The sequence below is a fragment of the Artemia franciscana genome, chromosome 8, assembly GCF_032884065.1.
Source record: "Artemia franciscana chromosome 8, ASM3288406v1, whole genome shotgun sequence".
Lineage (NCBI taxonomy): Eukaryota > Metazoa > Arthropoda > Branchiopoda > Anostraca > Artemiidae > Artemia > Artemia franciscana.
Window position 1 is genome coordinate 15,895,715 of NC_088870.1, and position 26,394 is coordinate 15,922,108.

Sequence of the window (26,394 nt, forward strand, 5' to 3'; positions counted from 1 at the left end):
TTCCGAAGGTTACCAGCCCTAAGAGCTGTGACGAACTTAAACCTATTTCACAAACACCATGCCTGGCGAAAGTGGCCGAGACCTTTATCATGAGGGTCTTACTTGATCAAATCCAGGGATCTATCGACCAGAGACAATAAGGCGGACTGAAAGACTGTAATACCTCAGTGTACCTAGTGAGGATGTACGATAGTCTCCTTAACTGGCTCGAAGAAGGTCACAGTTTTGTAGACCTTGGTGCCATAGATTTCCGAAAGGCATTTGATCTAATCAATCACATTGGAGCTGCCCTTAATCTCAAGCTAATGGGGGCTAAGAAAAAGACTCTTACGCTCGTGTTGGACTTTCTCAGTCAGAGGATTCATCGTGTGTTTGCTCTCTACGAAGGTGACACCAATTCCGAATGGTCCTCATCCACCTGTGGAGCCCCTCAGGGCACTAAGCTTGCAGCTATTGTATTCTTGTCTGTAATTAACTTCCTCATAGCTGACTATGACGACCGCTACAAGTTCATGGATGACCTGTCATTTATCCTGAAATATTTAGTACAAAACGGAGTTGTGACGCCACAGATCAGTTCAAATTTTTAGAGTGTTTTCACAAAAGAGTGCGCGGAGCTAAATCTTGAGATTAATGTGAACAAGTCGAAGATAGTGCGCTTTAACCCGCTAAAAAGTGATGTTATGGAGCCAAATGCTCCATTCTCTCTAGCAAATAGTATCAAGATCCTTGGAGTTACTTTTTCCAATGACTTCAGCTTTGCCACACATATTGAAAACGTGGTTAAAAGTGCAAACGCTAGTCTACAGACTTTAAACGGTATGCGTAGGTTCAGTGCAAACACAGAGAGTATTAAGTATGCATACATAGCGTATGTCCGCCCCATTCTGGAATATGCGTGTCCTGTTTGGGTGCCCTCAGTACTGAGAACAGTGTATCTTTGTCAGGAGCTTGAATCGGTTCAGAAGCGAGCGGTATCAATCATCTTGGGCCGCCGTGACATCCCCTACGAAAAGGCTCTGGAAGTGCTAGGACTGCCGTCACTCCAAAACCGATACGAAACTCTGATAATGAGTTTCGGAAAGTACTTGCTTTCTAAATCTCAGCACTGTGACATTCTACCTGATCAACCTCTACCATCAAGAACGAGAAAGCAAGATAAGTTAGTTCCCGTTAAAGCAAGAACAAACCGATATGGTAATTCTTTCGTCCCGGTTTTCGTCAAAATGTATAATAAGAGTTAATACTTATAGTTTTATTTATATTTACAAGTGTAGCTTGATTTTGTATATGTTGTAAAGAAACACAAATCAGCGACAGCTGTCAAGTTTTTGCGTTAAACCTGTCTACTACCACTACTACTAATAAGTCGTGAAAAGTACCAAATTATATAAAGAGCGTTCAAGTAGCCAAAGCTCATCAAAAGTAATTTGATGTTACAAGTTTTGAGTGTTAAAAGAGTTTTACGAGCGTTTGAAGCCATAGGCCTGATCCTTATGTATTCACAAATTGTTTTATTGTTATATTAATAGTAATGAGCTCGTGGATGAAAAAGGGGTGTTGGGGAAATGCTTGGTCCTCTCCTTCCGAGTGCTTCCGTATAAACAAAAGCACTCTTGTGACACCAAAAGATTATTCTGTATTTATCCCTAAACGATTCTATTGGTAGATTAATAGCAATGAGATTTGTATCAAAGGGAAGTTTTTATGGGAGGAATTATTTAATATTTAATTGAGAAATTGTTAACAACAGTAAAGGGATTTGAAGTGAAGCCGTGATAGAACGATATAACGAGATGTTTTAGCAAAGTACAGATTCATTTATTTAAATATCAGTCAAATTAAAATCCTACATTGCAAGCTTTTGAGGAATGATCTTCTCGTTCTGAGTATTGTTTTTCTCATACTAATATTTCAAAATACCAGAGGTGGAAGACAGCACGTAAATTTGAGAATAAAAGTGTTCTAAGCCAAAGCTTCTAAGCCAAAGCTTTTCCTTTTTTTCTCAATTTTGGCGAATTTTCTTATGAAAATAGTTTTTGCTGCGTAAACTTAAAATTGATGTGGTTAACATGTTTGAATCAAGCATGAAAATAAATATCCTTTGGATGTATGTATGTATGTTTGATGCTTTTTTGTTCTTTCGGCAACTGGCACTGACAGCTAGGATGGTTATAAATCACGACCTATAAATTAGGCCCCTTTTAAGTAACACCGTTAAACTGTTACTATAGGAATTTCCCAAAGTCCCTCTTTTACTTTTTACAGTTTTTATTTGGCTTCAGATCTCTCAATTAGCCTTTCTGCAGTTCAGTTGCCAGTAAAAACTTCACTCTCTCTCTCTATAATATTTTCACATAGACCTAGATTAGGGAAAAGCTATTGTCTGTCACTATCACAGTTAGAGATCTTAAGGATTTTTAAGGTCCTGATGTTCGGCATTCTCCAGCAGGAAAATGCCTTCCAACTTTCTAGCCTAACACTAGCAGTTTTAGGCGTGAAACAGTTTTTAAACTTTTGTATTTTATTAGTGTTATGATAATTATTGACAATGGTTTCTCTAAATGTCGTTCATCACCGTGAATGGTTTGTTAAACGCTGCTGCACTAATTGCAATAAAAATTTTCTCGTTTCAACTCTATTATTGCTCTATGGTCCATACTTTATCCAGGTGAAGGGACTTCAAGTAGCCCCAAATGAGTTGGAAGACCTCCTTCGATCTCACCCTGCTGTTCTTGACGCTGCAGTCATTGGTGTTCCTGATGACAGAAGTGGGGAATTACCAAGGGGATATATTGTCAAAAAACCAGGTAGGTTTAACCTTAATTTTGTGGTAATCATTCCATGTAGGAAAATCAAGCTTTCTTTTGTTTTTAAGGGGTTTGAGGCTAATCATTTCCAGTTTAATAACATTTAATAATCTATTTTTAACCTGCTACAAAACAGCAAAACATAAGCGGAGTATTAGGAAAAAAGAAACGTGAAGAAAATTCAATATACACAGAAAGAATGCACAATTAATAATGGCAAAACAATCTAATTAACGAGTGGAAACAACCTTAAAAAACAGCATTATCGGCTAAAACAGTGTTTAATCTTTTGAATGACTCTGTAATATCAGTAGCACCGTATTACTAACAATGGCATGATTACGGTAAGAATTAGGGAAATAAAGTAGGTACTTCAGGTACCGAAAGTACATCACTCGAATTGATTTTAGTTGCTTCTTCTGGAGCATTGGATACATACCAGACATAAATAAAACGGAGTGGGTGCAAAATATACTATAAAGACAGGCGAGTGCTCGACTTGAGTAACAAACACGATTAGCGACGATTTTCCCGTAGCCTGTCTGATTCTTTTGTTTAATGTCGACAAGAACTTTTACACGGAGCCCAGAGAACGTAAAGCAAATGTGAATACCAAGCCACTTAATAACATTCGCACATCGAATTGAAGAAAATCCACATGGCAGTGCAAAAAATGTAGCTGGTGATTTTACATTGAATGCAGGTACTCACATTTATATACATTCAGGGTTAATCCAATATCAGACAGTTCGTGGTAACGAACTGTAGTAAGGAGCGACCCGGCTCAATAGTAACAGAAGCTCTAAAATAAATGAAATTTTGATACCAATAGTTACATCAAAAGAATTGCATTTTAATGCTGATTTTAAATATATAAGTTTTATCAAGATTAATCTTACCCATCAAAAGTTACGAGCCTGAGAAGATTTGCCTCATTTTAGAAAACAAAGTGAAACACCCCCTAAAAGGCATACAATCTTTACGAAAATCCCACAATCAGATTCAGCGTATCATAGAACCTTATTGTAGAAGTTTCAAGCTCCTATCTACAAAAATGTGGAATTTCGCATTTTTTGCCAGAAGAAAAATCACGGATGCGTGTTTATTTGTTTTTGTTTTGTTTTTTGTTTTTTTTTCCCTGAGTTGATCGCATCGACTCAGTGGTCCTAGAATTTTGCAAAAGGGCTCATTCTAGCAGAAATTAAAAGTTCTAATGCCCTTTTCAAGTGATCAAAAAAATTGGAGGGCATCTAGGCCCCCTCCCTCGCTCATTTTTCCCCAAAGTCACCAAATCAAAATTCTGAGATAGCCATTTTATTCACCATAATCGAAAAACCTAATAACTATGTCTTTGGTGGCGATTTACTCCCCCGCAGTCCCTGGGGAGGGGCTGCAAGTTACAAACGTTGACCTGTGTTTACATATAGTAATGACTACTGGGAAGTGTAAAGACGTTTTAAGGAGGATTTTTTGTTTTTGTTTTTTGGGGGAGTTGGGGGGGGGGGGTAACGTGGGAGGAACTTCTCATGGTGGAAGAGACTTTCAATGAAGGGGGTGCAGGATTTTCTTGCATTATTTAAAAAAAAACAATGAAAAAATAAATATGAAAAGTTTTTCTACTGAAAGTGAGGAGCACCATTGAAACTTGAGACGAACAGAAATTTTTACGCATATGAGGAGTTTAACTCCTCGTAATATCTCGCTCTTTACGCTAAAATATTTTTATTAATTTCAACTATTTATTCTACGACCTTTGTGATTCAGGGGTTATTCTGAAGGAATGGGGACAAAATTTAAGCATTAGTGTAAAGAGCGAGGTATCGACGAGGGGTGAGCCCCCTCATATACGCAATACAAACTTACGAATGTAGAAGTTCGCTACGGAAGTTAATTCATAAGTTACATATATTTTTTACTTATGAAAAGCTCGTAAAAAATTGAAAGTTATAGTTGCCTTTTTAAGTAATCAAAAAATTGGAGGGCAACTAGGCCTCCTCCCTCTCTTCTTTTTTCTCAAAATCTTCCGATTAAAACTATGAGAAAGCCATTTAGCCAAAAAAAATTAATACGCAAATTTCGTTTAAATGATTTGTGTGCAGAGAGCCAAAATCAAAACATGCATTAATTCAAAAACATTCGGAAATTAAATAAAAAAACAAGTTTCTTTAACTGAAAATAAGGAGCGCCATTAAAACTTAAAACGAACAGAAATTTAATAAGCCAACATCAAAACATGCATTAATTCAAAAACGTCCGGAAATTAAACAAAAAAATGAATTTTTTAAATGAAAGTAAGCAGCGACATTAAAACTTAAAACGCTCAGAAATTACTCTTTATTTAAAAGGGACTGTTCCTCCTCAACGCCCCGCTCTTTACGCTAAAGTTTTTTACTGTATTAAAAAGTAAAGTTAAGAGAAAGAGTCAAACTTTAGCGTAAAGAGCGACGCGTTGAGGAGGAAAAGCCCCGTGCATATACGGTGTAATTTCTGTGTATTTTAAGTTTTAATGTCGCTCCTTACTTTTATTTAAAAACTTGTTGTTTTTTTTGTTTAATTAGAAAAAAGACGAGAAACAAGTTTAACTGAGTGGACCAGGCCTGATCTCGTTCTGCCAATTAACAATACATCATCTGCGTAAGCAATGTAGAAGATATTGGTGTAGTCTAGAAAACAGGTAGATTTGATATTAGTCACCAAATGATTAATGCACATTTTGAATAAATATGGGGATAAAACTCCACCTTGGCTAAGGCCTAGCCTAACAGGGATATTTCCAAAAACACGTGACTGCATCTTCAGTCTAATATAGGAATCACCATAACAAAAACGCAGCAATAAAATAATTCGATGAACTAACTCCTGATACAGCGAGAGAATGCCAAAGCTGGGCATGGCAAACAGAATCAAATGCCATAGTTACGTCAATCGTACAAATGTGAACTTCTTGACCGCTGGTGTGAGCATCCTGCAATAGAGTATCTAGTGGACGATGAGAATGTTGACAACCAACATGTGATTTGAATCCAAATTGATTCACATCAAGCTTGCAGTTTGTATTGATATGTGGTAGAAGAATATATTCGAATACCTAACTTAGATTGCAGGCAACTGTGATTAGTCTATAATAATTGCAATTCAAAGGGTCATTTCCGCGTTTCAAAGTAGAATTCACAGTTCTGCATAAAAATGAATCTGGAACAAGGGAAGATGACAAACATATCTGTAAAAATAATTGTAAATGTGAAATCAAAGCAACTGACTCTAAATTCAACTGATTCACACGAATACCGTCGGAGCTCATACTTTTTGATTTAAGTTGCCTTACACTATTTAGAACAGTCGCAAGGGAAACAGGAATAACATATTTTTTGGACATTCTTCGGCAAAAGTTTAGAGCAAAGATATGTGAAAAAACAAAGCATATTATAATTAATTACATCAAAATCCCTTTATAATGATTCAGCCAAGCGTCACTAGAAATACCAACACCACTGTCAGCAGACCAATTCATCGCGGTTGAATTGATGAAACGTCTCCACTGAGCTGCATCTTTTGGAAACTCAGAGCTGTTATAGCAAACAATGCGTAAATACCGTTCAAAATGCAGCTTAGACCTTTTTTAAAACAAGTACTTGTCCTGTCTTTGGTCGGCCGCAAGTGATCCACTTCCTCAGCCACAATTTATAACGGTTTCTGTCGGATTTTGTTTCAGGAATTTCCTTCCAGATAGAACTACAAGTATTAGAACATAATCGGATTAGAGGCATGGCAACTTCTTTAGCAAGTTTTAAGCATTCAATGATACGGTAATAATAGAAATTCAAATCAAAACGAGCTAGAGATGAGAGCACCAGTGCATAGAAGGTAGAATAGGACTTGGACATTAGCGAGGAGTTCAGCTAGAGTAGTAACATACAAAATATTATTAGCTTTCGACCAATCCCTTTTGTAATACCTCTTCTTTGCACTTGTGCCTACCAAATTACGGCTAGTTTGATTCATAGAAAAGGTAATAGCTAAGGTTTAGTGGTCATAATCACGTTCATCTTCATCTACGCGCACTATCGAAGAAGATTTGCTGCTTGACAAGGGAGAGAGCTGGGGGATTTGTACTATCCAGCACAACAAGAACAACTCACAGACCTGTCATAGTGGGATATTGTGTGATTAGAAGACTGACATTTCTAGCAACAACGTGGTGGCCTCGCAAACATATAAACTAGGAACACTTTATATCCCATTTTTATGCTGAGCCACCGAGCATTTGAGAGTGTGATTCCATCTGTAAAAGTCACTTTTACTGCCATCGATTTCCCTATGCGTTTCACACAATCACAACGTCACATCCCTTAAACACATCAAGATCCAAGTTCTCCTGTATAAGCTTCAGTAATCCGTGGTATTTTTGTTCATTTAGCTTGACGTGACAGTTCTTCAGTACGCCAGGGATTGCGTCACAAAAATCTTTCGCAGCAATTTTGTCAATGCGGACTAACAGTTTATTGCCAGAGGGGTTGATACTCTGCACAGCTTCGTGCCTGCAAACTTGGTCAATTCCTTGTTTGCGTTTAGCAGGATCATTCAAATCAGACGGAAAATTCGAAATCATAACTATCATAGGAATTTGTGAAGGAAGGGGGCTATTATTTGGTAGAGATGGAAAGTTCAGATCATTAGATGTCACCTTATCACATATATTCTTTAGTGCAGTTTCCACTAAAGTTAGTTTAGAGGCAAGTTTCGAATAAGCTGTTGCAGGAATTACCGGTACTTCCATTGGAGAGATGATAGCAAGAGTGCGCAGGTTAACTTGTTCATTGTCGCAAAAGTGAAGGCATATCATTTATATGGCTAAGTGAGGCCAGATCACCTTTTCATCCCCTTGAGATTTGGTTAACACAGACACAAGACCAGAGTTCTGCTTCGCGCTCTTTATAACATTCTCATAAAAAAAAAACAACGGGTTGTTTAACAACAGAGTCATCATCAATTCCTGCCCGGAGATTTCACTTGTAAAAAGTTCAGCACGGGTGAATAAACATAAGTAGCTGATTACAACTACTACTACTACTACTATCAACTCACCAAGGTACCCATCCGCCTGAAGCTAAGTAGCAGATTGGCTCATAGAATCCGATTCGTTGGTTTTTACCATTTCATAAGCAAATCCAAAGTTACAATCTTAATAAGACCAGTAACACGCAAATAATCCATACCATAGAAGCTAGTGTTAATAATTATTTTCCGGATAATTTACCGCACACGAACTAAATAAATAAGCCGAATAATTACTGTTTGTTAATGTGGATCGCCTTTGGGATGTTAAGTTTGTTCCCATTTTATCTGGTTTTTGATGATACTGGACCTGGGCATTCTCCAGGGTTCTTGGCATCACTTGTTTTATTATTATTATTATTATTTTTTCGCTGGACGTTTATACGGGTGGTGTTGTTGACCGAGTGTTGATGGAAGAATATGTTTAATTACACTTGTATGAATTGTATGTAGTGAAGTATGGATGTTGTATTTATTTAAAGGAGTTTTTTCCATCCCGTGCATTACGAATTTGTCTTCTCAGCCGGGCTCTGGACTTTTTGTTATTTATTTTGTTATTAAAAAGAACCTGAATTGGCTTTATAGAGACCTAGAAAGAAGAAAGAGACCTAGGCATCTTAGTGGATTCTGAACTGAACTTCAGTAGCCACTATGAAGCTGTCGTCAAGAAGGCTTCCAAAGTTGCTGGTATTATCAGAAGAAACTTCTCGTGCGAGGACGACAAAATGCTTGCTACGCTCTATAAGTCCCTTGTCCGCCCGATTCTTGAGTATGGACATTTTTCTACAAGACCATACTACAACAAGGACATAGATGCTCTCGAAAATGTTCAGAGGAGGATAACTAAATTCTCTCCCAGGTTACGCTTCCTTCCCTACGAAGAGCGGCTTAGAAAGCTTGAAATCCCAACCCTCGCCTATAGATTCCACCGTGGTGATCTTATTGAAATGTACAAGCTCTGCAACGGAGCCTATGATAACGTACCAGCCCAGAGAATCGTGCAGTTCAATAGAAATCATCTCCGAGGACATCAGTACAAAGTGAGTATGGAACGTTTTTACAAGGACATGGGCCGATGGACTTTCGGCAACCGAGTTGTTCAGCATTGGAACAACTTACCAGAAAGAGTAATCTGCTCCACAAACCTACGGACATTCAAGAAGGAAGTTGATGAATATTATTCAAGTGATATTTTCTCCTTATGCAAATTTAGAAGAAATGCAAATTAAGATTTTTGTTTTGTAGAGGCTTAACGGCCTACCATCAAATTTGCGAATATATTTATTATTTATTTATTTATAAATCCCGCGGCAGATAGAATCTGCGGAAGGTGCGTATACCTGAATCACCTATCCCATGCAGTTTAAGGATTTAAAAATCCAGCCGGTACTACGATACTTAATATTTGCTATCACTCCCTTCTGCAAAGTCTATCTCCGACAGTACATGAAAAACGGCTTGGCACACTGGATTTCAAAGTTCAAAAAATCTGATCTAGACAGATGTTTTCACTTTGAACTCTGATACAATACTGTATCATATAATTGTAGTATAATAGAAGTAATGTTTGTTCCTTAAACAGTTAAAAGCTTTTTTACGTGTCTAAGGGCACACTAGCGCGGTTTTGAGGGTGGAACTGGTTATATAGCCCCCCCCCCTCTGAAAGCTGTATCCTTATTATTGGTCAATCCCATGTAACAGAACTATTTCGACCGAATTGGGGATAAGTGTCCACAATAAGGTACAAATTTCTTGCATAACTGCGACTGAGCAAATAAATGTTGTATTATACTACATGTTACAATGTTCTACATACAAATTAGTAACATACTACTACTACTAACAATTCACTGCAGCACAAAGCTGCCTGAGGCCAAAACGGTTACGCACGGTCCTCCTCCATCCCAATTTGTTGAAAGCCTCTTTCTGTACACCTTCCCAGGAAGTTCTCATATCCCTTAAGTCTTTCCTTATGACATCCTCCCAGCCCAAACGGGGATAATCTGCTTTTCCTTTGCCCCTAGACACCAAAAAAAATCCATCATGTGAAACCTAGGAAGCATCTTCGGCTAGTCAACAAATATTGAGAGAAAAATGCAATCATTCCGGGATTTCTTCTCTCTGCTGCCATCCGTGCGAGAGAAAAATGAAAACAAAAGAAAAAAAAACCTTGAACAGTATCAGACAACAAAAAAAAAGAGTAAGAGAGGAACTTTGAAAACTTAAACTATTAAACTGAGAATAAATGGAACTACCCCTGCACCAGTAGAAAGGTGACTAAATGCAAGCTATAAAGAAATATTAAAACTCGTTAAATTTCCCCTTAGATATTAAAATGTAAATGTTTTTCTTTTTAATGGATAGCTTATCCAGTTTAAGATTTCTTCTGTATATTTTGTTTCACAAAAATTGTATCTAGAAATTGTGAATGGTTTTTCAAGGACTTCTGTGAAAAATTATTTTTGAACTCCGTCTCTTGCACAATTAAATAAAAAACACTTGTTTTTTAACTGAAAGTAAGGAGCGACATTAAAACTTAAAACATTAATTATTATTTAACAGATTACTATTTAACAGATTATTTATTTAACAGAAATTATTCCGTGTCTCAAAGGGGCTGTTCCCTTCTCAACGCCCCACTCTTTGCGCTAAAGTTTGACTCTTTCTATCAATTCTACTTTATTAAACAGTAGAAAACTTTAGCGTAAAGAGCGGGGCGTTGAGAAGGGAACAGCCCCTTTTCATACACGGAGTAATTTTATACACGGCGCGTACTGGGTTCACTGACAACCGTAATACCGTAAATTTTTCTATCTAAAGAATTTAATATCCCAGTAACTGTAGTCGTTATTTAGGCATTTACGTGTTTTTATTTTGTTTAAAATGGAAAGGTGGAAATAAAATTGAAAATGTATTTATTTTAGACGGCTGCAAACTGCTATTTAAAAAGTCCTATTAAAAAGTTGCGTATTTATATTGATGATTATCATTCATTACTCCTACTACCAACAACTAATTGTAGTACTAAGCCCCTGAGGATAGTAAACCGTGAACGTTTATGCTCTACCGTACAATGTCCTACCCAAGACGCCCCCCCCACCTGGCATCCAAAATTTAGATATTATTTGGGAATTTGTTTAACCAGAAACTTCCCAGCCTGACCGTACATTGTCCAGAACTTTTCTATACTCTCTCCTATGAAGTTCTTGCTCTGTAAAAAGCTCTAAGAAAATCTAAAATTTCTTCACAAGTTCTTGTTGTGAAGCTCTAAGCCTTTTCTTATGACGGGTACCTGTCTCGTTCAAAGACGCCCTTCTTTTTGTTGGTGTCTAGATTCGTTTTCCCCGTTGAATTGCCCAAAAAACACGATTTGTTGGCAACCCATAATTTTTCGTACATAAAATGCGACTTAGCTTTTATGATCTTGCTTTCATTATGACCATAAGATACAGACTGAACCTCATCTCATTGAGCTTATTGTTTGATAAATAGTCGCACAAAGGAGCACCCAAAACAAACCTCAGACAATTCCCTCGGAAAATATGGAGCGTATCTTCTTCCTCAACTTTTCGAGACACCCATGTTGCAGAGCTGTACTTGACAAATTTCATTACCATGGATTCAGGTATTCCAATTTTAGTTCTAAGACATATCTGCCTGCTATTCTAAGTTTTTCCAACTTGAAAATAAATATCCCCGACATCAGCTGTTCTACTTTTACATGCTCATTGTATCCACGATCCTTACTAATAAAGTAAAGATATTCATTCTGTTCATTTTGCCGCTTTCTAACATTGCCTCCTTTTCCTCATTTATTCCTTATGTGCTCTAAGCCCGAGCCACACCATAGTCACATCTGTAGAAAAAAGCCCAATTGTATGAAGGAAATGCTTTTCCTGATTTTAGTGCCATATTTGCATTTCAGAAGCGGAAAATTAAAATTGCAAGAAATTTGTTTAAAAAGTTTAAACCAACACTAATTCGTTTCTAACTCTGCTCTACTAATACTACGTCTTCTTCACTTTTGTCAGACTCCTACTACACATAAAAAAATTGGTATTCAAAGCTTCCATGTTTTCTAGTTTCAAAAAAATTTTATCTTGAATCTCGATCCTGATTTGTCAATTAAGAATTGTATGCTTGAAAGTTTAACTGGAGAAATTACGTACAATGTACATAATTGGCGCTGTAGTCGTGAGTAATTCTGATTTTATTGACAAGTGTTAGTACAATGGGACCTAGGCATTAGTGTTGTTTATGTCCACAGACATTTTCAAAACCTCTTTCGCCCTCAGAACACTCAAGATCTCCAAAAATACATTCATTTCGCCAGCAATTTATAGAAACTCGATTTACCTGTGTAATCTATATTTTGGAATGGTTCACCTTGTCGTTTGATGGTAGGTTCTCTTATAGTTTTTCCTGTGCTCCATAGGTAGGGGTCCATCGGTTTTTAACTTACTTAGGCTTAGACTTAGGTCCTCCCACGCCTGAAGGTGCATAAGGCAGCAACAGTGGTTCACCACGACGACCTGTATTGAGCCATCGACCAAAGCTCGTCCATCGAATACCTCGCCAACTTCGCCTCCTTCTCTAACATCCTACCAACGGTCACTTGGGGTCTCCCAGACTTGCGGAGGCCAGGGGATGTCCAACATCATATGTCATGTGGTAGCCTTCCATCACCCATTCGCACCATGTGCCCCCAATACATCCACAGTCGCTTTCTAATGACATCAAGGATGGGGGTATGATTTGTCATGCTATAAATCTCATCATTTCTTATTCTCTCCGCCCAATAGTTGTTCAAAATAGATCTTAGGCAGTTATTATCGAATTTCCGTAGTCGTTTTTCTAGTTGCGCACTGATGCTCCAAGTTTCACAGCCATATGTAAGGACGGAGAGGACATTGCTATTATAAATTCTGAGCTTTAGCTTCTGGGAATATTTTTTATTTGTCTAAACATTTATAAGACAATTGTAGGCAGAGCCAGCCAATGCTATTCGGCACAAAATTTCTCTTTGAGGATTGGCATCTTGCGTAAGAATGCTGCCGATATATTTTATCTCCCTCACTACTTCAATTTCCTCATTGTTGACCAAGAGCCCTTCAGCTAAGTCAGGAATCACCGCATTTGACATTGAATTAGTCTTGTTAGCGTTTATGGAGAGTCCAAGAGCATTTGCCACACGCCCAAGTTCATTTATATTGTGTTGTATAGCTTCTGATTTGTAAGCGAAGAGTGTAATATCGTCTGCAAAAACACCATCATGAAGTTCTCTTAGTGGGTTTAATTGTAGACCCCCACTGAAGCTACATCCGTGAAGCACAAAATCTATGACTATGGCAAATAACAATGGCGATAGAATGCAGCCCTGCCTTACACCTGACTGAATGGTGAACCACTCCGTTAGGCCACCCTCTGTTTGTACTGCGCACATAATATCAATGTATGGCGCTTTAATTATATTTACAATTTTGATCGGGATCCCGTAACGCATTTAAATTTTCCACATGGTATCGCAGTGTATTGAGTCGAAGCCCCTGAGAAAGTTTATAAATAATGTGAGTAGTTGAACTTGTCATTAATTAGATTCTTCGAGCAGGTTAAACATTAGGTCACAACACGATCTGTTTTGGCGGAATCCATGTTGTTCATCTCTAGGAACTTTCTCCACTTTACTTTGAATTCTATTGAGAATAATTTGGCACAAAACCTTGCTACCAACTAATTGAAAAGCGATGCCTCTCCAATTTTCACATTTATTCTTCTGTCCTTTTTTGAAGAGTTTGACAATTACTGCTTTTGACCACTCACTGGGGACTTTTTCATCATCCCAAACACGCGAAAAAAGTTCAAACATGGGGACTGCTAGGGTGCTTCTATTATATTTCAACAGTTCTAGGGATATGCCATCGTTGCCGGCTGCCTCTCCGTTTTTCAAAGTCTTTAGAGCCTCTTTTACTTCACTCAGCAAGAGAGGTCTGGAATATATTCCAAGATCGAACAGTGTATCTTCAGGGATATTTAAAGAATTTTTGGGAGGCACCTGATTTAATACCTCACTGAAATGATCCATCCAGCGTCGGATTATGTCATCCGTCTGGGTTAATAAGATGCCTTCTTTGTTTTCAACTTGGATCGAAGAATCCTTCGCAATATCCGCAAGCTCCTTCGTTATAGCGTACATAGTATGACTATCTCCCCGCCTGGCGGCTACTTCAGCCTTATCAGCCATAGTTTCGAGGTACACCCTCTTTTCATTCCTGGTCCGTGTTTCGACTTGTTTATTAAGACGCTTATACTGCGCCTTTAGATCATCAAGATATTCTCTAGTACATGTCGTGTTATCCTCATGCCTATCTACGAGAATTTTGACTTCTGCCCTTTGATCAATGATATTCCTGGTACTTTCAGGTATCCACTGCTCTTTCTTCTTCCTGTTATAACCCACAACTTCTTTTGCCGCCTCTTTCAGGGATTCGACGATTTTTTCCCATTGATTATCAATTTACACCTTGTCCCTTAGCATTAAAAAGTTATTTGACAAAGTAGATGTTTACTTTTGTAATACATACGAGTCCTGCACTTTTCTCACATTAAATGTTTTTACTGACCACTGGGGCTTTATGGCAGTTTTTAGATTCAGCTTAAACTTAGCAACAACAAAGCTGATGGTTGGAATAGCAGTCGGTACCTCGAAAGGTCCTAACATCCTCTAAACAACGTCGCCTGTGCTTTGCAATTAAAATTTGGCTTATTTCATTTCTTGTTACACCATCAAGCGAGTTCCAAATATATTTTTGTATTTGTTTATGAGGGAACCATGATGCGCTGACGATAAGTTCATGAGTCGCACAGAAGTCAATTAAACGTACGCCATTATCATTGATTTCCCCCAGTCCATGCTTACCATGGATAGCTGGGGCATAGGAGGCATCACTTTCAACTTTAGCGTTAAAATCCCCACACAGGGTCACAATATCGTGCCGATGCGCTTTAGCAACAATATTTGACAACAAGTGATAAAAATCATCTTTTGGTTGATCATAGGTATCATTGGCTTGGGCATACCCAAAAATAACCGTCAATTTGGCCTAAGAAGGGGCAAAGCGAGCACGAAGGATCCACTTATTAATAGGTTCCCAGTCCACTAAACATTTTTCGGCCCGACTACTTAATGCCATTCCAAGACCTGCCTCTTCTCTAGTTTCAAGTCCAGAATACAAAATATGGTATGTCTCACTATTCAAAGTACCAAAACCGGTAAGTCTGGTCTCAGAATGTCCAGCAATGTCAATACGGAACTTATCAAGGGTCCTCATAACACTGTTGAGTTTTCCTGACTGTGCTTCTTGATTAACTGTTCTAATATTCCAGTATCCAATACGAAAACACTCGGTCGTTTTCAAGAGTCCTGTCCGGGGGTGAGCGTTAGTCGTCATCACAGAAGAAGTCAATATGAGGCTATCTGCTGCGGTTTCTTGAGTAATAGGTGTTTACGGTGGTGGGTTACTAGCCCTCCGACCAGCCCTCCTCCTTTTTCCAGGCAAGGGACTAGCTGTATGATTGCAGGCGGAGTTACTTATAAATTGATTACAGGCGTAGTTACTTATAAAATAATCCTTATAAATTGGGATAAGCTACAACCCTCTTGAACTCATAATTCCTGACCAAGTCAACTGCTAACCTTGCTTACTCCCTTAACCGCAGGCACTGTTTAGTATTATTTAATAATAATATAATCAACTATGACTGCTATTTACTTTTTATTATGTTATTTCCACAGTGAAATAAATATTTTTCAATAAATCACAACAAGAAAATGATTTTATATTGTTCAAAGGGATTGGTTTTTCAAAACCCCAAAGAGGTTCTGACTAACAAAACTCCGCCCACTAGTCCTACCAATTCATTTATAATCCGAATCAATACCAGATAATATAGAAATAGCATTTTGGTCCGTAAGCAGGTAAACTCATCAGGCTTCTAACAAGAATGATGACAATCAAAGGTGGTAATAGAGAAGCAAACGTAAATGACTGGTTTTTCCTGTTTCAAGTACCGTAAAAACTTCTGCTAGTAATAAGGAAAAAAAGTCCAAGGACCTTGCCAAAACACATGCTATTAATAATCAAACAGGTCGTGATAACGAACTGTAATAAGGAGCAACTCAGCTCAATGGTAACCCGAAACTCTAAAAAAATGGGTTTTTGATACCAATAGTTACATCTAAAGAATCGTATTTTATGCTGATTTTAAATAGATATGTTTCGTCAAGTTTAGTTTTACCTATCAAGAGTTACGAGCCTGACAAAATTTGCCTTATTTTAGAAAATAGGGGGAAACCTCCCCTAAAAGTCACAGAATCTTAACAAAAAACACATCATCAGATTCAGTGTATCAGAAAACCCTATTATAGAAGTTTCAAGCTCCTATATACAAAAATGTGGAATTCCGCGTTTTTTGTCAGAATACAGATCACGGATACGTGTTTTTATGGCACTTGGTGTTTACCAAGTGACATATATCGATTGCAATTTCTGTCGGTTCGGTTTTGCTAGTTTGGGCACTTCTAGATAAGCTAGGACGATGAAATTTGGCAGACGTATCTGGAACCAGACAAGATTAAACTAGAAATAGTCATTTTCCCGATTCGACCATCTGGGGGGGATGGAGGGACAGTTAGTTCAGAAAAGTTATACAAAAGGAAGTATTTTTAACTTACAAAGGGGTGATTGGATCATAATGAAATTTAATACTTAGAAGGACATCGTGTCTCAGAGCTCTTATTTTGAATTCTAACTGGATCCGGTGACATTCGAGGGGGGATTGGAGGAGGAAACTGGATATCTTGAAAAACGCTTAGAGTGGAGCGATCGTGATGATACTTGGTTGGAAGGGTGAGCATAAGTCCTAGATTCGTGATTGACATAACCAGACCGGATTGGATCTCTTTGGAGGAGTTGTGGGGAGTGTTAATTCGGAAAAATTAGAAAAAATAATGTATTTTTAATTTACGAACGGGTGATCAGATCTAAATGAAATTTGATATTTAGAAGAACCTCGTGTCTCAGAGCTCTGATTTTAAATTCCGAACGGATCCGGTGACATTGGGTGGAGTTGGGGGGAAACCGGAAGTCTTGGAAAACGTTTAGAGTGTAGAGATCGGGATGAAACTTGGTGGGGCTATTGACATAATCGGACCGGATCCGCTCTCTTTGGGTGAGTTAAGGGCAATTTATTAGTTTGGGCACTCCCAGATAAGCTAGGACGATGAAAGTTGGCAGGCGTATCAGGGGCCAGACTATATTAAATTAGAAATAGTCTCTTCCCTGATTCGACCATCTGGGAAGGGAGAGGGGAGCGAGCGAACAAGATAGTTGAGAAGAATTTTATTTGCTGATAATATAAAAAATTGCTCTCCTTAAGTATGGCTTGTGATCTAGGGGTATGATTCTCACATAGGGTGTGAGAGGTCTCAGGTTCAAAGCCTGGGCCACCCCAATTTTGCATGAAGAAGATCCGAAACTAGATACGTGATCCAGTTTTCCAATATAGGGATTTCCCCCCTAAAATGGGGACAATTTGGGTCCTTAAGAGGCAAGATTTTTTTAGGGATCTGGGGATTTTCTAGGTATTTTTCCTCTCCCATGGATTTTTAGGGAACTTTAGGGATTTTTATTTAGTTTGTTCATCATCATCATCTTGTTGATCAGAGAAGCGGGATAATTCAAATCAGGATCTGTTTCCTTGCGAATTGAACTTCGAATCACAGAGAAGTACTTCTTCAGTTACTTAAATATTTTTAACTGCTCAAAGATTTTGAGATGTTCAAGAGTCCTAAGCAACAAACTGGCAACAAGGAACTGTTTGAAATAGTTACATGCTAGTGTGGGCTTGAAACCATTACTTAAGCTTGGACTGTTCTCGATTAATGAAGTCATATGGTTTGTCATTTTTGGTTTGTTTTTTCATAAGATTATTTGATAGATCGCTGATCATTTTTTTAACACGTCAGATAAGAAAGTTATAATATATTTTGATAGGTTTATGGGGAGTAAATATTTTGCAGTTCATACAATTGACTTACCAATAAAGTGAACTTACCGCTCGATACCTTTTTTATGTTCTTTACGTATATAATAATCGCTTCCATCACAAATTCAAATTTAAGCACTTTTTGAGCTCTTAAGAATGACGGATTTGCAATCAAAGAATGACTTATCAGTCGTTTTCCACAAAACAATACTACGTTTTCTCAGATTCGTTTTCTCGGTCGTCTCCGACAAAATAATACTACGTTTTCTCAGTGTCAACATTATTTATAGTTAGGTTAGGTTTGTTAGGTTAGGTTGGGTTAGGTCACAAAGTGCTTAAATTTGAATTTGCGATATAAGCGATTATTATATTCGAAAAGAACATAAAACCATCGAGTGGTTTGTTCACTTTATTGATAAGTCAATTATATGAACTGCAAAATATTTACCAAAAAATTTACTATAGTAAGAACAACTACGTACCCTATAAGGTAAATTTTTGTTGCTCATATTTTTTACTTAAAAATAAAGTGAACATACGACTCGATGGCTTTTCTTATGTTCTTTACAAATAATATAATCGCTTCTATCGCAAATTTAAATTGAAGAAATTTTTGAGCTCTTGATAATGACCAAAATATTTCTAGTTTTTGTATATAAAAAAGGCTTAAAACGTTGGTCTCAACCTTTAAAACATTGGTCTCAAACTTACTGTTTCATTATAAATAAATTTCTTTTAGATGGATTATCTAACAAATAAAGTATTTTGTAGCAGAATTTTCCTTGTAAAAGTTGTATAGATTCTAGTTATTTCTTTAACTACCATTCACTGTTAGGTGACATTAGCATAAGCAATATACCTCTACTCTCCTGACATCATGTGCTTCAGTAGTCATGTAACAATTGACACTCGGGCATCCTCTGGCTAGTCTGATGCTTTTGCCCTCCTCTATTATGCTAGAATACTCTTGTTTCAAAAGTTTCTAAATAACAGTAAACATGCTAGATTTTTTTTTAAACTAAATTGCAACAGTAATATTTGCATAGCTATTTAACACTACTTCATCTTCATCTTGATGAAACGTTCTTGAGAATTAGTTGTATGAAGCTTTGAGTTTTAGCAGTCTAGCCTACAGTAGTGATTGTTGCCACTGCATACTACTGGGTGCTGCTGGATACTAGTGCTTAAAATTAGCCAACTCTGAGGCATGTTAAGTGAACGTTCTTTGTCGTACTACATGCATGCAACTTTTCCTTAAAAACACCATACAGCTACACAGATTAAAATTTTTGGTCAAGAGCAGAAAGTTATTCATCCACATTTACAGAATGTTTCCTGATAAAATGTTAATTGTCTCGGGGTATTGGATGTTTTTCTAGAAACCTTACAGTGCCTAAATGCTGATAATTTTTTTTTAGCTGAACATGAAAAATAGTGCTGATGATGAATCTGATGTTTGTTCTTTACCGACCTCGATCTATAAAATTCCACCTCTAAAGAAACAGAAAAGGGATGAACATGTACAAGGTGCTAATACACAGTACTGTCAAATTACAATTACAATTACTGTCAAAGTACAATCAATTCTTGGCTGACTGACCCACAACTGAAGGGGTGATTGAAAAAAAGAGTTCATACCTTGGATACTGTGCAGTTTGTAATACTGACCTCAAGTTGGGAAAGAGTAGCAAGTCATAACTAGTAAAACATGCAAAGACAAAAAAAGCACATATCTAAGTTTGATGCTGATGCATCAGCTTCAAAAAATACTCTTGATAAGCTTTTGCAAGGTAAATTCACTGATCAGACAGAGCTTCTAGAGGCCCAGATCTGCAGTTTTTTGGTGGAACATGACCTAGCTATTCCAAAGGTTGAGCTTCTGGTAGGTTTTTTGAAATTATTACCTTCAAAGCAGGTAGTTGACAATGTCCGCCTCAAGAAACAAAAAGCTACCAATGTTTTACGAACAGGACTAAGTGGCTTCTATGAAGAACGTTTGACTTAAACTCTGCAGAATCGCTGGTTTTCTCTCATTATTGACAAATCAACTGATGTATCAACCAAAAAACCTTCTAGCTGTAGGAGTTATATTTTGCAGTGATGACCTTTCAGTTGAAATTGACATACTTGATTTGATTGAGTGTCCCGACTCTTGAGCCAAGTCTGTATTTAAGGAGCCGTAGAAGTGCATAGCTGAAACACACAAGCTTCCTCCTGCTAATTGCATAGGGTTCTGTTCTGACACTAACTCCATGATGGAAGCTCATGAAAGTGTTTCATCCATGATCAGACAAGAAATTCCATGGGTAGTGATTGTGAAGTGCTCTTGCCATGCGGTCCATCTAGTTGCTTCTTACGTATGTAAGAAACTGCCGAAATCCATGGAAGACATCTGTCGGTCCATCTCTAGCCACTTTACACATAGTGCTAAGAGGCACCATGCTTTCATTGAGTTCCAAAAATTGTATCAAGTTGACATGCACAGGATTCTTCAGGCTGGACAGACCAGGTGGCTTTCAATCAAAGCTGCTGTTGTCAGGATACTGGAGCAGTAGGATGCTCTAAGCACCTAATACAGATTTCTGCTAGTTGAGGATCCAACAAAGCTAAACGAGCTTGTCTACACAAATCTGAACCCTGTCATGAAATGTCTTTTTGAGTTTGTTGCATTTGCATTGGTCTTATTGACGGACTTAAATGAAGACTTTTTAGGCTGACAAGCCACTGTTTTATCGCTTTAAACAAAAGACTGAGTCTCTTATCAAAAAGTTGTCTCTGAACTTCCTGCAGAAGGATTTTATGAAATCAACTAGTGCTTTTGAAATCAATGTCAACAATGGAAAGTTTTACCTTTCTCTCGAAAGCCTTTACTTGGGTCCAAACGGACACGACTCTCTCTTGACGTTAAGGTCGGATAACGCTGTCCCTCCTGATTCAATCAAAAAGTTCTCGAAGTTGCACAGGCGTTCTATCTCGAAGCAGTACAGCAGATACAGAAAAGGTTGTGTTTCGAAGACGACATTTAAAAATATACTGAAAGGTTGACCCAGTGTCAGCCTAGTCACTTCAGCCTGCTTTTCTGCTGCCTTTTGTTAGGAAGTAAGGAAAGGTCCCATGGGATGGAACCAAATTTGAGTAGGAATTGAGGAGGCCGGGTCTCATCGATACTGAAAACATAGAAACAGTGGATGCCGTGACCTACTGGCGTTTGGTATTGGTGAAAAAAAAATGCCCCCGGAACAAAATTGTACTCTAGCCTGAAACCGGCAGTATTATTTATTTTCACCCTTCCATTTTCAAATGTCATTGTCGAGAGATTTTCCAGCGCTGTAAAAGTAATAAAAATTGACCGTCAGAATAAATTGAAAACAGAAACCTTGCGGGGGATTCTAAAAACAAAATATGGTATGAAAAGGGCTCAAGAAAGTGCGGAATGTGAAGACTATCAGTTACTTCACCACATGAGAAGGGTGAAAGCTTCAACCACCATATACATAAATTGTTTCGTATATGAGAGGGATTGTCCCCTCTTCAACGCCTTGCTCTTTACGCTAAAGTTTTTTATTGTTTTAAAAAGTAGAGTTGTGAGAAAGAGTCAAACTTTAGCGTAAAGAGTGAGGCGTTGAGGAGGGGAAAACCCCTTTCATATAAGGAATAATTTCTGTTCGTTTGAAGTTTTAATGTCGCTCCTTACTTGCAGTTAAAAAAAATTGTTTTTTTATTTAATCTATTATAAATCAATACGTCTATTTTTACATCGTCCTCCAAAGTTGCTTTTAGAAAACAATAATAAAAGGAATATACGAGCCATATTTGCGTATATGTCATTTTCGCGTAGAGATTGGCTCTTGTTATTCCAGTCCACTAAATTCCTTTTAATTCAATTTGTCTTCAACCCAATAACTGGAGTTTTAGCGTCACATGCCAAATATTAAGTGCTTGCGGTTTTTGATTGGTGTAAAAACGAGACAGTGATTAAGCTTCCGTTATAGAGAAAAAAATTCTTAGATCAGCGAAAGTTGTTATTTAGATACATCCTATTGTAACTAGTTGTAAACGCTGCGATGAGCGATTTTACTCAAAATAATGTTAAAATTATTTTCGACTTTTCTCATTGAATCGTCTCAATAAAATATTTTGGATTTTGTTTTCAATATTTTGTTATAAAGCATTAAAAATGTTTACAATCTTTTTCTTTTTCAAAATGTAGGGAAGGGGGGGGGGACATTTCGGTATTTTTTCAATAGAAAAACCAAAGAACAAGTTCTTTTTTAATGAAAATACCTAACAAATGTTATTTTTCAAAATATAAAAGTAGGGATTGTCAATGCCGTCTCTAGGGGTTTAACTGTAGCCAATTTTTGTTAAAAGTATGATGGGTTTTTGATCGTGCACTGAAATGCTTTTTCGAATTTACCTGGTATTTATTCAGGTAATAAATCTATAGGTATAACTAGGGGACATGTCACGTGAGTCAGTACCTCCCTGGAATATTTCAAAAACTTAAGGATCAGGGTAAGAATCACGCATGACGTCAAAGCCAAAATGCATTTTGGATTTTGTTTTCTATTATTTGTTTTCTATGTTTTCTGAATATTTTGATGTAGCTTAAAAGAAAAGTACACAGGTTGTTTTAAATAGTAGTTTTGTATACTACCTAGCGATGCAAATTCGGTAAGCTTTACTAAGATTATGAAATATAAAAATATATGCAATCATATCAAAGGATCGCGAGCTCGATACTACCACCCCTGGGGGAAGCAAAAGGAAACAAACAAATATAGACGAATCTGTGATTTTTCTTATAGCAAAAAAATGCCAAATTCCACATTTTGTTTATAGGAGCTTCAAACAGCCACAGTAGGGTTCTCTGATATGCTGAATCTGATGGTGCGATTTTTTCATTAAAATCGCTTCTTTTTCGAAAATTGAGCAAGGTTTATCAGGCTCTTAATTTTTGATTTGTAAATTTAAACTTAATGAGCTTTATATGTTTGGAATCAGCATACAAATCCAATTCACTTGATGTGCCTATTGTTATCAAATTCCGTTTTTCTCGAGTTCCGGTTACTATTGAGCCGAGTCGCTCCTTATTTACAGTTCGTTACCATCAACTGTTTCGTTATTTCATGCTTTACAATTTCTTGACAAAGTATTAAAATGCATAAAACCTACATTAGTATCTTTGTGATTAGGCTTTTCATTAAAAATAAATATATTAATATAGCTTGGAAGAAAAATATGTAGGCTGCTTTAGATTGTGGTTTTTATATCATCTAGTGATGCTTGTTCCTTAAGCTTAATTTGGACTAGGAGATATTTATATATGCAACAAGCTTCTTGACCTCGATCATCATAAAAGAAATTTGGTTTGAAAAATTGACCTTCCGTCATAATATAGAAGTTATGTGGCCTAGCTTGTCTTCAGGAGGTTAAGGGCTCTAATTCTACTTGTGGCATATTTTTAAACCAGTTGTCATCATTATCTGTGATCATCATTGATCTGTAAAGTTAGTAAAATTTTAATTAAAGTTTTATTCAAAGAAAATAATCATCTTTTTGAATCAGTTAACGACGTCTTATTATTATTGGCAATGTACATTTCCTTCGCACCACTGCCATTTAGCTGAAGAAACATTTAATTTCTTGCAAGATCGGTGGGTATATCTTGGCTGCAGAAAAGGAAATTCTAACTTATCTTAGGAACGGGGGGGGGAGAAGATCAAGGCTCAGGGAAATCTTTCTCCATTTCCATGTTTTTTGGCGAAAACTCTAATATTATTTAACATCAGGAGGGCTGAGGCACCACTGGCCTACCCTCGTTGACGATAATTTTTTTTACCGGGTTTTGGTACTTCGAGTGCTCTACAAAGCTTATGGTTATCATTCCCCAAAGAGCTTTCTTTTAGCAATATCCTTCGATTTTTATGCTATTGTGTAAGAAAGTGACTCCTATGATCTCCTGAGCATGATTTGTCCTTGATTAATCCTACACAAAAAATTCCTAAGGGAAACTCTCACCCCCGGAAAATCCCCAAGGAACCCCCTACCTGTTAGAAATACCAGCCTCATATACAACTGAACAGTATTATTACATGAAAGTATATTTTCCAATACATTTTTGTCTTTATAGTCCTGTGGAACTACCTTATTTCTTATAGTTGGGACCATGCTGTAATGGTAGATGAAGCCTCTGTTCTATTTTGTTACAAGTTTATTAAGTCCCCATTACGTTGTCCCCGATGGGCGAGCAATCACTACGTCTGGAAAAAATCAATATTTATTTACCCAGAGGTCGCTACTATAGGTTGATTTTGGCGATTCAGCACTGTTTTAACTGCCCAACTCTGGGCCAATATTTGCTCCTTTTCTGTTGTTTGTATTTTTTTTTTCAATGAGCAAAAAAAAAACATTTGCTCTAAAACATAAAATTTTATTGCAGGTATTATTAATTATTGGTGATGATGACGAAACGGGGTAAATGATGATAATCCAAGCTAATCTGCTATAGTGATGGACTAGTTCAGGGCAAATTTTTTCTATTTTGTCATTTTTTTAGGTTTGATTTTTGCAAGTGTTTCAATCATAGTTATTATTACTATATGTTCAAGGATGACTACTATATTCATCCGGGTTATATCGAGTACCTTCTTTTTATACAAAGCATCAGTTATAAACAAGGCATTCGAGTTATATAGAGTACGTTTTTTTTTTTATTAACAAATGGGTCCCAGAAAAACACAAAAGTTAAATGTAGATACAACAAAATATACTAAAATAAAATAAATGTCGAAGGAAACAAAAATAAACATTGCCACTTACATTCAAAATAAGTCCCGATGCAAATTAGCTTGTTTGGGACGACCCAAAAAACAACCTGTCAACTATTAATACACTCCATCAGAGAAAAAAATACCTTACTCCTCCTCCGCCCCAACGAAACATTTAATCAACAATTCTAAAATTAATATATTTACAGGGAACTTGGATGAATTCCGCAATCATATTCTACAGCTCATCACAATTCCTGACACATAAAGACATTCCCCCAATCATAAAACGCACGAAAACGAAACCCTTTTAACAACTCACGAGCATATACACACCCCAATACAAATTAATCGCTCTATCTCTAGAATATTAGCTCAAACAAATACACTACAAAGAAGCACGGAATTCCTCAAGGACCTTCTTACATTTTACACCTGCTGGAGTACATCAAATTTGTCCATCTATTTAAACATTTTAACAGGGGGGAAGATGGCCGAGGGTGATAAATACAGTGTTCTGTCAAAACTTAGATTTATACTGGCTGAATTTATGATTTTTCTTGTTCGTATTTCAGGATCTGACTTAGACGAATCTCAACTGTGCCAATTTATTGCTGAAAAGGTATCTTCTCATAAGCAGCTTGCTGGCGGAGTAGTCTTTATGGAGGCTATACCAAAATCACCCACTGGAAAAATCCTTAGGAGACTTTTAAAACAAAGTTGAATTGATTACACTTAGAGTAAAGATAACTGTTTAATTTTATATCGTGGTCTAATGTAATAAATTGAAAACTATTTGACCCTTTTTATTTAATTTAATTTTGTTCATGATATCAACCTTTAAGGTTCATTTTTAAAGCATATGAATACACTTGGCGATTTGTAGCTCCTTTTATGAAGCTACGTGAACAGCGTACGTGAAGAATTGGTTCCATTCCCTTCCCTCACTATACCTCATGAACCTTGCTGGTATTATCTAATTACTTATAATTTTCACGTATGCCTTAAACACCTCAGGGCTCAGTCCCCCATGATCCTAAATTTTCTTAAATTGCTAGGCGCTTCTCATTACCATCATGAAAAATATATCTCTTTTTCGGGTTCAGATATATCCTCTCTTCAAGATTCCCTTTTTGAAACATTCGAATACACTTGGTGATTCATTTCTCCTGTTTTTATAAGGCTACGGTGCAAGTGTCTATGTACGTGGAGGATTGCATCCACTCCTGTGCCTCACCATACCTCATGAAATTTGCTGAGTTTTCTATACCCCTATAATTTTTTGGATAATTTCCCTTTTACGTATGCCACGACAGCCTGGTTTCAGCCCCCTCTCCTCGTTGGGATCCTAGCTCTAATTCAGATTATCAAATAAATTTTATTTTTATCCCCCCCTCCGGAGAAGCACCTGTGTTGGCCGACCTCTTGATTTGTGGACTATTATTCTTAGCGAGTAAGAATTAAAACTTGTGCACGTGCTTGTTCCTAGAAATTTACTTTTGATAGTAAAGCAATTAATATTCTTAACCATTTTCTTTAATTCTCTTGATTTTTCTCCAATTTCTTAGCAGTCAGATTTTGCCATCTGGCATATTAGGATCGTCAAAAGTATTTGTCTTTTCTGTCTACTTCCACCTACTTTAGTGAAATTTAACTCGATTCAGAAATTAGAGGAATTCAGGGCAATCGGAAAATTCTTTTAAGAAGTTGAACTG

The 26,394-nt window shown here is 37.1% G+C and overlaps 1 protein-coding gene across 1 annotated transcript in view; it reads left to right on the plus strand.

Annotated features, from left to right (window-relative positions):
* Window positions 1–25,479, plus strand: part of LOC136030049 (uncharacterized) — a 97,157-nt gene extending 71,678 nt beyond the window's left edge. Inside the window, exons 10-11 of the mRNA XM_065708670.1 lie at window positions 2,672–2,810; window positions 25,255–25,479. Of these exons, the coding sequence (XP_065564742.1) occupies window positions 2,672–2,810; window positions 25,255–25,403 (288 nt within the window). The 3' untranslated portion in view covers window positions 25,404–25,479. The remainder of the gene's footprint in view (window positions 1–2,671; window positions 2,811–25,254) is intronic.
* The last annotated feature ends 915 nt before the right edge of the window (window positions 25,480–26,394 follow it).